The sequence below is a fragment of the Heteronotia binoei genome, chromosome 15, assembly GCF_032191835.1.
Source record: "Heteronotia binoei isolate CCM8104 ecotype False Entrance Well chromosome 15, APGP_CSIRO_Hbin_v1, whole genome shotgun sequence".
NCBI classification, from domain to species: domain Eukaryota; kingdom Metazoa; phylum Chordata; class Lepidosauria; order Squamata; family Gekkonidae; genus Heteronotia; species Heteronotia binoei.
This window is the reverse complement of record NC_083237.1, coordinates 22,342,575-22,354,024: the sequence shown is the minus strand read 5'-3', so window position 1 is coordinate 22,354,024 and position 11,450 is coordinate 22,342,575. Positions and strand designations below refer to the sequence as shown.

The 11,450-nt window shown below is 45.9% G+C and overlaps 1 protein-coding gene across 1 annotated transcript; it reads left to right on the top strand.

Annotated features, from left to right (window-relative positions):
* Positions 1 to 3,050: 3,050 nt before the first annotated feature.
* Positions 3,051 to 10,977, top strand: RUSF1 (RUS family member 1). Its single transcript, XM_060256622.1, has 14 exons — positions 3,051 to 3,263; positions 4,201 to 4,278; positions 4,605 to 4,719; positions 6,393 to 6,438; positions 6,568 to 6,600; positions 6,786 to 6,891; positions 7,196 to 7,297; positions 7,412 to 7,482; positions 7,624 to 7,808; positions 7,944 to 8,001; positions 8,568 to 8,638; positions 9,213 to 9,371; positions 10,108 to 10,185; positions 10,671 to 10,977. Exons 1-14 carry the CDS (start codon positions 3,060 to 3,062, stop codon positions 10,763 to 10,765), a joined length of 1,401 nt encoding a protein of 466 aa, XP_060112605.1. The 5' UTR covers positions 3,051 to 3,059; the 3' UTR covers positions 10,766 to 10,977.
* The last annotated feature ends 473 nt before the right edge of the window (positions 10,978 to 11,450 follow it).

Here is an 11,450-nt window from a genome sequence, read left to right as displayed (position 1 = left end):
TTTTTCACGGTTTGAACCATATACAAAGTACGACAAGTCCAAGCCCATAATAAAGGAGGACGGGGAGGCGATTACTTCTTGCCCCACATGTTGGGACTGGGAGACACACAGTGAGAAACAAACTTCTTATTGTTACAAGTCCCTGTAAATTGTATTAGATTCGTGCAGATCGTAGACCGTATTAAAATCGATTTGAATTGACATAAGTTACCAACATTCCCCAGGTCCTCTTTCGGCTATAGGCATAGAGGGGATAGCTGCAGAACTACGTTTCCCATACTGCCTCTCAACGCGAGGGAAAGACAACAGTGAAACGGGGTCGGTCTGACGACTTTTTCCTTTTCTCTGAGTTCCTACTGCGAGTCAGGTATTGCTGAGTCTTGAGGACATCGTATGTGTGCGTGTTTAGGGGAACGGGGTGCTTTAAAAAGAATTCTTAGGCAAGAATGAGTTGGCACATCATCTTAGTGGACGAGCAACCAGTTGCCGGCCCCATCTGATTCTGGAGAGTAGAGTTGCCGCCTCCTTTCCCCGTCCGTCAGGACTTTTGTGCCTTTAACTGTTGCTGTTCTGACGGAAATGCAATTTGTGAAATCCTATCCATTGCCGAGTCTCCGTGCTGGGGGAGGTTGCCCCAAAATCCTTTATTTCAGCGTCTATTTGGTGACATCTGGGTTGCAATTAATTGCACTCCACTCGCCAAATCGTTTTGAAGTCCCCTCCCCCCTTTCTGGGTACAATTTCAGCTGCACTTTTGCAAGCTCGAGGACTGGAAAGGTGTGCAGTTTTATATGGGCTAGAATTGTGGAGGTCGGAGATAGATCAGGCAGTCATTGTGCGGGAGCAAATCCTACTGACATCAAGAGTCGGTCTGGCAAAAACGTGGATAAACCAGGAGGGTCCCGCAGAATGTGCGAAATGGAATTATTCAGGATCAGGACTCATTTTTATAAAGGGAAGAGAGTTGTAGTTCTAACGCTTGTTAAATTAGGCAGTTTCATTGGATTATACTTGTTTTATCAAATTATATTCTAATTTTGTAATCCGGTTTTGTTGCGTTGTTTGTTGCTGTATGTACTATACGGTTTTTTTATCGCATCGGGTTTTTTTTTAAAACCCATGTAATTCTCCTGGAGTCTAAGCGAGGAAGATTATGAAATACATCTGTAAAATAAATAACTTCAAATAAATCCAGCATGCTAAAAAGTATGTGGGCCGAGATCTAGCGAAATAAATAACACATGAAAGTTTGCCCATAAATGTGCTTGAAAAAAGTGAAAAGCTAATAAGGAAAGAAAAGTAGGAGGACCTTTGTTAAAAAGGCACATTCCTGCGATCAAGGACTACAGTCCCCATAGTCCATTGCTGCTTTCCCAGCATCCCTCGAAGCCCCTTTCCACTCCAATAAGAAACAATTGAGATCTGCCACTTGGCGAAGTGTAACTAGAAAACACTGGTCGATTTTCCAGAAGTAGACGCTGCTTTGCCAAGGTATGAGAGATCAGGTGTCATGTTGTCCTCCTGAAAAAGACTGACCAAAAGGCACGTTGGGCAGGTATGCAGGGTACAGCTGGTGATCCACAGTTAGTACTTGCAGATTGGAAAATATGCCTTTTTGGATGCAGCGGTCGCGCTATCTGGAAGGTGTTGTACACTCCTGTAGTTGGGTTATATATAGGAGCGGGTTTTTGCTGGGGTTTCGAGCAAGGGAATATTGTTGAAAGCTTGTGCAGTCTGTGGAAGATGTGGACTGTCTCGGATGTGGTTTTTGCATAAGCAGATAGGATCTGAAAATGGTTCCGCTGGGGCTTCTTACTGAGCCGTCTGTACGAGTGAGGCGGCAAGTTTGTGAGTTGCACAGAACTCTGCTTCAGGAAGAAATATGCATTTTGTTGCCCTCAAAATGTTTAGGGATGCAAGTATGTGTGATCTGTTTAAGCATTTAATGTGTGAGTTGCAGCTTACATAGAATCATAGAGTTGGAAGGGATCTCCCAGGATCATCTAGTCCAACCCCCTGCACAATGCAGGGAACTCACAAATACCTCCTCCTAAATTCACAGGATCAGCATTGCATGTTGTTCTCCTGTCCTAGTAGTGTGTGGAGTCGAATGGTGTAGTGGTTAGAGGAGCAAACTGGGATCTAGGATTCGAATCCTCATTCTGCCTTGGAAGACAGGATGACCTTGAGCCAGTCAGTGTGTCCCAGTCTAGCCTGCCTCACTGAGTAATTCTTGTGAGGCTAGAAATGAGGGCAAGAGAACAATGTTGTAAGCTGCTTTGAGCCCCCACTGGAAGAAAAGTGAGGTATAAATATATTTGGAAAGGTAAAACAAGGTTAGTGTTTTTGCTGCTACAATTTTCTCCAAGGAGAGCAGAATCATATTATTTTGTCAGTCAGTCTCACAGTCCCTTGCTATGCTTTCCCATTATGCTCTGCAGAAAAGCAGGCTATAAAAACCAACTTGTCTTCTTCTTCAAGGTATAAGCTTTCATTTCCCTTTACTCTTGAGAGAAGATGGATGTGTAGTGTAGTGGCAGGGTGTAGTGTAGTGGCAGGGTCTCATTTAATTACTCTCAGCATTCCACAACGAAGAAGGGTGCATCTGCCCATCAACCTCTGATTTTGATATATTTATTTTCTTCACTACATTTTCCCTTGGAATTAAACCCAAACAAATGGTAGCCATGTAAACTAAGCTTGTTTGATCCTTGAATCTGTTAACTTCATTGTGGTGTATGCTAATTTGCTGCTCACCCTCTGCCTAGACGCATGGACCGAAAACTTCCATTTTAATGTAACTGAAGCAGGGGTGGAATTCTAGCAGGAGCTCCTTTGCATATTAGGCCACACACCCCTGGTGTAGCCAATCCTCCAAGAGCTTATAAGGCTCTTTTTTGTAAGCTCTTGGAAGATTGGATACATCGGGGTGTGTGATCTAATATGCAAAGGAGCTCCTGCTAGAATTCCACCCCGATCTGAAGAAATGTGCATGTACACAAAAGTTTATATTTTTAAGTTAAATTTTGCTGACCTTAAGGGTGCCCCTTCAGATCAACATGACTGCCCACCTAAATCTATCATCATTTAAAAGTTCAGGTGCTGCTTCAGCCATGACTGGATTTGGGACCCCTCCACTTTGCACGGAGAGTTACGGCTCCCGCAGAGCTCAGCATTACCAGCCCTTGCCTGATGGGACCCTGAGATGTGTTCCAGACAGACCTGAAGATCAGGCATACCGATCACTACGGGATGTCTTCATGGTGAGCAAACGGCTGCTCTTTCCAAGAGGCGCCTGAAGGTTATTCAGGTCAATTGTTACCAGTGTTCCCTCTAAGCTGAGTTAGCGTGAGCTAGCTCACAGATTTTTAGCTTCCGGCTCACTGCTCAGGAAAAATGGCCCCACAGCAAACTAATTTATGCAGTAGCTGACAACTTTAAAGCCAGTATCTCACAACTTTAATGTCAGTAGCTAGGGCTTTTTTTAGCAGGAACTCCTTTGCATATTAGGCCACACCCCTCCTATGTAGCCAATGCTACAAGAGCTTACAGGGCTCTTAGTACAGGGCCTACGGTAAGCTCCAGGAGGAATGGCTACATCAGGGGAGTGTGGCCTAATATGCGAAGGAGTTCCTGCTACAAAAAAAGCCCTGTCAGTAGCTCACAAAGTAGAATTTTTACTCACAAGACTCTGCAGCTTAGAGAGAATACTGATTACTACCTTGGCTTATCCTCATCAGTTTATAGGCACTTCATTTCTACGATACTATATATTTAAAAAAGTTTATACTGACCAATTGGTAGTGTGTCTAAGGTCGATATACCCCTGCAGTATGGAAAACAATACTTAATTCTTTTTTTTATTTTAAAAATTGCATCCCACTCTCCCTTTCCTACCAAATGTCCTGTTTTCTTGTTTAAATTATCTGTTGGCCTGTTCTGATAGCATACTAGCTTTTAATATATTTTTTCCTCATTGGATAAGCACGTGGTCCACTTTTCCCTATTAATTATGTCTGCTTTGAATGAGACCAGCTGCAGTCTTAATAATTAATAACACTTGGAAAAAGATGACATGGCCACCGATCTTTGAGTCACCTTGCAGGTAAGAAGGATGTGGTACCCAAGGAGAGACACTAGTTCTTGAGGATTCCAAATAATATTGACATATTTTCTTTCTCTCCCCACCCCCTTCCACAGTCGGTCTTCCTACCTCAGGGCTATCCTGAAAGCGTAAGCCCGGATTATCTTGCCTACCAGATCTGGGACACCGTGCAGGTGAGGGCCATGACTTATCCAACCCAGCATGTGGGACTTCTCTTTTCCAGTTGAGAAGTAGCTCTCTTCTCTGCTTGCCAGGGGCTGAGAAAAGGAAAACAGAACTTCTGTTTAGGGAGGGTGGAGGGATTACTGTTCTCCAAGCAGGCTTCTGCCATGAATGGGACTGTGTGAGACTTGGGTGGGATCAGATATTGAAAGTCAGAGAAAGCGACAAGTGTTGGTTAATTGAGGCAAAATCTCTTCCCCCACTTCTTGATTTTTGAGGGTCATCCACCCTTGCTCTGCCTTAATCCTCCCTCTCTCCTTCCCCCTCTTTCACTCAGGCTTTTGCTAGCAGCATCACTGGGACACTGGCCACCCAGGCTGTGCTGAAAGGAGTGGGAGTCGGGGACGAGACTTCAACCGTCGCCGCTGCCACAGTCACGTGGATACTGAAAGGTAGGCCCCCCTTCGGTTCATCTGTCACTGAGCATCCCTGCCATATCTTATCCCTTGATTTGCTTGCTGGAAATGCCTATGTTAATTTCTGGGTCCCTAGGAACTAGCCTTTTAAAGCAGCAGAAAATCCCACAGCTTCAGACTTCTTCCTCTTTTACCGCTGTGTCCCAGCTTGAACCCAGTCATAGGGCCGAGTCACATGGTACAAGGGTGCATTCTGGAGTTCTATGCCTCCCAGGCACAGGTGGCCCTGATTTGGATTAGGATTGTAATATGTGTGTGGTAGGGAGAAGTGTGGTTAGACTTCCCCCACCAGTATTGTTTTCCAGACCTGAAATGGCCCATGGGAAGCCACTGTTTGCCCCACTGTAGAAACTTATTTGTAGCTGTAGGGCCGTCCCTAGACAGTCTGGCACCCTAGGCAAGGCTGACTTCTGATGCCTCCCCTTGCACTGATAATGTCACTGTGTCATATGGTGGGTGCCCAATTTGGCACCCCCAAAAGGCTGGCGCCCTAGGCAGTCGCCCAGTTTGCCTAGTGGCAGGGCCGACCCTGGCTGTCACTACCTCCTTGTTTTTCCAGCAGAGCAAGTAGTGATTCCAAAACAATATGGGGCAGGGACAAATACCTTCTACCAGCACACTGTCGTTCAGATGAACTTCAGAACTTGCCTTTGTAATGTGTTAATGGACCAATACTTTTGCTCCTGCTCCTGCAAGATCTCCTTGATCTGAACCCACTCCCTCCCCTCACTGGAGTTCTTTCTGCTTTTCCAGCTTCACATAAGAACTCCAGATGTTCATATTTTCTTCCTTGTGTCCTTACATCTGACTCCACCTCATTACTTTCTCCTCCAAATTTGAGGGCCTCTTATGTGGCAAATATATGAACATGCAGTAGAGACCATGTGTTTGTAAAGATGCAATAGATAGGCACAGAAGCTGTTAGCTGGGCATTTGTGTATTTCCTTCAAATGGTAACTGAACTTGAGCATGCTAAAAAAAAAAGCATGACACATACATTTGTATGCCACATAGGTTCCCTCTCACCTGTGGAGTCCTGTGAGCAAAAATTCTGCTTCATGAATTACTGGCATTAAAGTTGAGCAAGCCATTTGGCTACTGCATCAATTAGCTTGCTCTGGGGCCATCCTTCCTGAGCTAAGACAACAGTGTGTGAGCCGGAGGCTAAAAACTGTGAGTTAGCTCACACAAAATTCAGCTTTGAGGGAACACTGGTTCCTTTTCATATTGATTTGGAGCCAGAGTCATTCTCCCAGGATGACCAGTTTCAGTGTCAACTCTCTATTAAAGGTCATGCTTTATTTTAAATTTTGCGCCCCACTCAACCACCCCAGTCTGCCCTGAATACTCTTCTCTTCTCTTCCTCCCTCCCTCCTCTCTCCCTCCCTCCCTCCCTCTTTCTTTCTGTCTCTCTCTGTCTGTCTTCTGTTCTTTTCCCATGGAGTTCAGTGTGGTGAATGGATGTGGTTCTCCCCCTCTGTTTCATCCTCATGACAACCCTGCGATGCAGGCAAGCCGAGAGTGTGGCTGGGTCAAGGCCAGCCACTGCACTCCATGGCAAAGGGACCCATATGACCCCAGCTCTCCCCAGTGCACTCTTCCCACTGCCCCACCCTGTCTCACATCTGCCTCAATCCCTTCCGTTGCAGATGGGACAGGAATGCTGGGGCGAATTCTTTTTGCATGGAGCAAGGGGTGAGTTCTGCTTCCCTGCCCCTCCTCCCCATTTGTGCATTTGCAGTGGGGCTGCAAATAGATGGCTTTTGGAGTTTTGATTAGGTTCTTCAGGATTCTGATGCTTTCCTTTTTTGCTTTTTCTCCCAGGAACAAACTGGACTGTGATGCCAAGCAATGGCGGTAAGATTTTTGATCCCAGTTATAGATTTCATTCCCATTATTAGATACAAATTTAGAACATCATCACCGGTATATAAATGTATTGCAAAATGGTGATTGAATTGACAGGTGCCCTTCATGGGTGCTTATGTTGCCCTTTGACTCAAGCTAATTGACCTTTGCCCTCTGACCCTCTCTGCATTTAGGCTCTTTGCAGACATACTCAATGATGTTGCCATCTTAATGGAGATCCTGGCACCTGCCTTCCCAGCATGCTTCACTCTTATTGTGTGCATCAGTGGTTTTTTCAAGGTATTAAAAACAGCATCCTATGGAAGCGGGTGGGAATTGGTTTGGTGAGATATTGCAGCAATAAGTGATGGACAAAAGGGAGGTGGATTGGGGGTAAGTTGTGTGAGATATTGAGAAAGAAGTAGTGATGTAACACCCAGGAAGACACTGGTGGTGGGAGCAATCACGATTCCTTGGAGGTGAGAATGCGCAGTTTGGCATGATGCTCTTTGTTGAGTTTTAGTTATACAGTTGGAACTCTGTATGTGGACTGCAAGGCCCTCTCTTCAATCCCGCTTCCTCTCCTTCCCTCTTTCTGCCCCAGTGCATTGTGGGAGTTGCTGGAGGTGCCACTCGGGCAGCCCTTACCATGCACCAGGCCCGGAGGGACAACATGGCGGATGTGTCAGCCAAGGATGGAAGCCAGGTGAGAGCTTGGCTTGGCCTGGCAGAGGAGAAATTGTTCAACCCTCAGCATGGCTGTAAAATTCTCAGAGCCTGCAATTTGCTCTCTCCTTGACTTGGTTCCTTGTTTCTCCAGGAGACACTGGTGAACTTAGCTGGCCTCCTCTGCAGTCTCTTCCTCATCCCTCTCGTAGCTGACAACCTCCAGTGAGTGAACTGACGCCACTCCTTGCTGTGTGGTGCACCAGAGGATTGTGGGAAGCCAAAAGTTGTGAGGATGAAGAGAAAGAGGGCCAGGCTTGGTGAAGTCAGGCCTTTCTCTAACTCCTGTGCCTCCTTCCCCTTCAGCCTCACCTATGCCCTCTATGCTCTCTTCACTATCTTGCACCTCTACGCCAACTATCGGGCAGTGAGGGCTGTCTGCATGGAGACTCTCAACCAGGCCCGGCTGCGCCTGGTCTTGCGCCATTTCCTGCGATGGGGGAAGGTGCCAGGCCCTGCACTTGCCAACCCCAAGGAGCCCCTGTTGCTAGGTAACCAAGGGTTTGCTTCTAGAGTCAAGGCTGTGAGAACTACAGGGCCTCAAGAGCACTGCACTTAGAGAAGCTGGCTTTCGTATCTCTTGCTAGCTATTGAAACATGGTTTCTCCCTCCCTCTCTCTTTGTAGGCTCCCAATGGCAACTCAAGCTGATCCTGGGGGCACCGCTTCATACATTGGTCTCCAGGTGAGTGACATCTGTTGAATTCCTCTCCTCCTCCTCCTCCAATCTGCTAATTTTGTTTTTGATGTTGTTTTTGTGAATTGGGTGCACCTGACTTAACAGTCCTAATTTTTCATTAAAAACTGCTTTGGACAATACAACTGAAAAGATGTATTAGAAATTTTAAAAGCAAACGAACGATATGTTACTTCTACCCAGCTTGGTCCAGTCTTGTCAGAATCTGGAAGCTAAGCAGGGTAAGCTCTGGTTTGTATTTGGATTGGAGACCCCCAAGGAAGAGGGGTCTCTGTGCAGGAGAAGGCAAGGGCAAACCCCCTCTGCTGGTCTCCTTGCCTGGTTGCCTCTTGACAGCATGTTCTTTTTCTACCAACTGGCTGGTTCCAAAAGCAACCTTTGCTCACACAAAATATCCTTTCTGGAAAATCCAGAGGAGTTGCAGAGGCTCATCTTTTCTAGTTCTCTCCATTCATTCTGTCTGTCAGTCTTTTTCTTCTCCTTCTCCCACAAATCCCCAATTGTGAAGCATATTCTTAACTTTTCGAATTAATACTTCCTCTAATCTCCACCAGCACCGCTGATTTCCAGAAAGCTCTTGAGGGAAACTCTTCCAACTACTTACTCTTCTTCAACCAAGCAGCAGGTGAGTATGTGGGAGAGTCATACAAAAGAGGGGGAGGCTGGTGTAGTGTAGTGTAGTAGTTAAGTGTGCGGACTTTTATCTGGGAGGACCGGGTTTGATTCCCCACTCCTCCACTTGCAGCTGCTGGAATGGTCTCGGGACAGTCATAGCTCTTGTAGGAGTTGTCCTTGAAAGGGCAGCTGCTGTGAGAGCCCTCTCAGCCCCACCCACCTCACAGGGTGTCTGTTGTGAGGGGAGAAGATATAGGAGATTGTAAGCCACTCTGAGTCTGATTCAGAGAGAAGGGTGGGGTATAAATCTGCAGTCTTCTTCTTCTTCTGGGGATCCCAGCACTTATTAATACAACCTGGTGAGCAGTTACAAGTCAGTGTGTATATTGTTTGTTTTTATTAGTTGAAATTGAAATTGTATTTTTGTATGTTGCCAGGCTCTTTTGGTCCCCATCTTGAAGTGAAAATGCTTAAAGAAATGACTAGAACAGAGGTACAGGCAGGGATTCCCACAGCTACCGGGACTCTGTGTGTGAGAAGTCCCAGCATTCTCTAACTCCTTTGTCCCTTCTTGCTTCCCATAGGGACAGTTTCTGTAGTTTTGCACCAAGAGGCAGGCAGCGTGGATGTCATTAAAGCCTGCAGCCATGCTCTCATCCTGGAGGTATTGCTGCATCAGGATGTAGCAGCATCTGTCGTGGAAGGAAAGTCTCTCCTGGATTTGCAGCGTAGGCTACAAGAAGGTGATGAACCAGGAAGTGAATCTGGAGATGGCGTGGGAGGGGGAAGGAATCCAACTTGGGGACCGTAGCTCAGTAGCCACCCTTTGCAGACCTCCTGATGGCGCCTGGGTTTTTTTTGCCACTGTGTGACAGAGTGTTGGTATCTTTGCTTGAAGGATCTTGGGCAGGAGAGCTGGGAAGGATGTCTGGCTGTGGCGTGGGAGTGTTGCTGCCAGTCACCATAAATGGAGCTGGGCATGGCTTTTTTTGTAGAATAAGCATTAACTACAGCCGACCTAGCTTAGCTTCCAAGACCTGGTGAGAACAAGCTAGTCTGGGCCATCAGGCAAGGGCCAAGCAGCTTCTTACAACCTCGTTATTCCTTGTGCGTTCCTTGGGAAGAGATTTTTCCCAGTCCCATTGAGGTTATCTCATTTATGTGCAGTGTTCCTTCTAAGCTGTGGAGCATTGTGAGCTACTGGCATTAAAGTTGGGAGCGAGCGATTTGGCTACTGCATAAATCAGTTTGCTCTGGAGCCATCTTTCCTGAGCTAAAACAGAGGTTAAAAACCTGTGATCTGGCTCTCACTACCTCCACTTAGAGGGAACACTATTCGTGTGTTTGTTTTATTTGTGCTTCCTGCCTGTTACCTCCAGTATATCGCTTCTGTTCAGCATATTCCTTCTGTTATGCAAATAGATTTTATGTATCACTGCTTTATGTATCATTACTTTTTGCCTGTTTTTGATCCTTCAGACCCTTATAAAAAGGACTGGACTACACTTTCTGAAATGCAGCAACTATTGGACAGGATCTTCCCCGCATTCCTGACAGGTATGTCATCAAAGTAAAGACCTTTAACAACCACAAATCTGAAGCTTGCATAAAGAAAAGCTGAATACTATCTGAACAATTTATGCGAATTAAACCTATTTGCATCCAGTTGCTTGTTTGGCATAATTTGATCTGCTGCTGCCAGATGTGGGGATGGGCACTGAACTTTTGTGAAAGGTTGGACAGCCCTCCCCCCCAAAAAATAATTTTTAGATGTCGTTCCCAGCTTCCTTCAGTCTTGTGATGCCCTGCAACAGATGTTCAACCTGATCTTCATTTAGAAATGTGCTTGAAGTAAAAGCTGAGATTTTTCTGATTTATGCAGCTGACTTTTGCACTTGCATGGATAAAATATAGCTTCCTGCTTTATATTCATTCCTTCCAAGTATGCAAAGTATGAAATTGCAAAGTATAAAAATCAGCAAATGTCCACATTTCCAGCTCCTGCCTTTCTTTCTCTTTCGACCCATCTCTGCCTTTTCCAGGGCTGACGTCAGCAGGGTGGATTACTGACCGGAACCTTCTCGGCTCCGAGGAGTGGCGTGTGGATTGGACCATGGATGGGAAGAAAAGTCTTTGACTCTGGGAGATCATCAGCCTTGATACCAGGGACATTTGCGTGCTGAAACCAAGATGGGAGCCAGTGCTGATTGTGTCCCTGATGCCAGCACCTGTAATATCAACGTGAAGGAGAGGAGGGCAGCAGGAGTAGGTCACCTGTCCCTGTGAAAGTACATTTTTTTGGGGGGGAGGGGTGGAACAGGACCACAAAAATAAAACTTTTGTACAGATGTTTAGAGCAATTTTTAGCATTTTTAAAGTGGTGGGATGACGTGCATCCCGTTAACAACTCAGCTTTCCTCTGGCAGAACGAGCATCGCTGCTGTGGAATGCACCTCTTTCACTGGAAGGGTTCTGCCACGAGTGGCATGGAATCCTAGGAGCAAGCCCATTGTAAATAGTAAGCATTAAGTACCATATTTACTCAAAAGGAGCAAGGCCCTGACAGTAAGACAACCAGCCCAAAGTTCTTTATTACCCGTAAATTGCAGTTGAATTTAAGATGATTCCCTATTTTTTTTTTATAGTACTGTGGGTGGGGGAGGCTAGTTTTCCTTCCAGGCAAACAGGATATTATTGGTATAGCTGTACATTTATATGTGTGTGAAAGAACCAGATTCGATTCCAGTACCATCTTAGAAACCAACAAGGTTTTGGGAAGAAGAAGACTGTAGATTTATACCCCACCCTTCTCTCTGAATCAG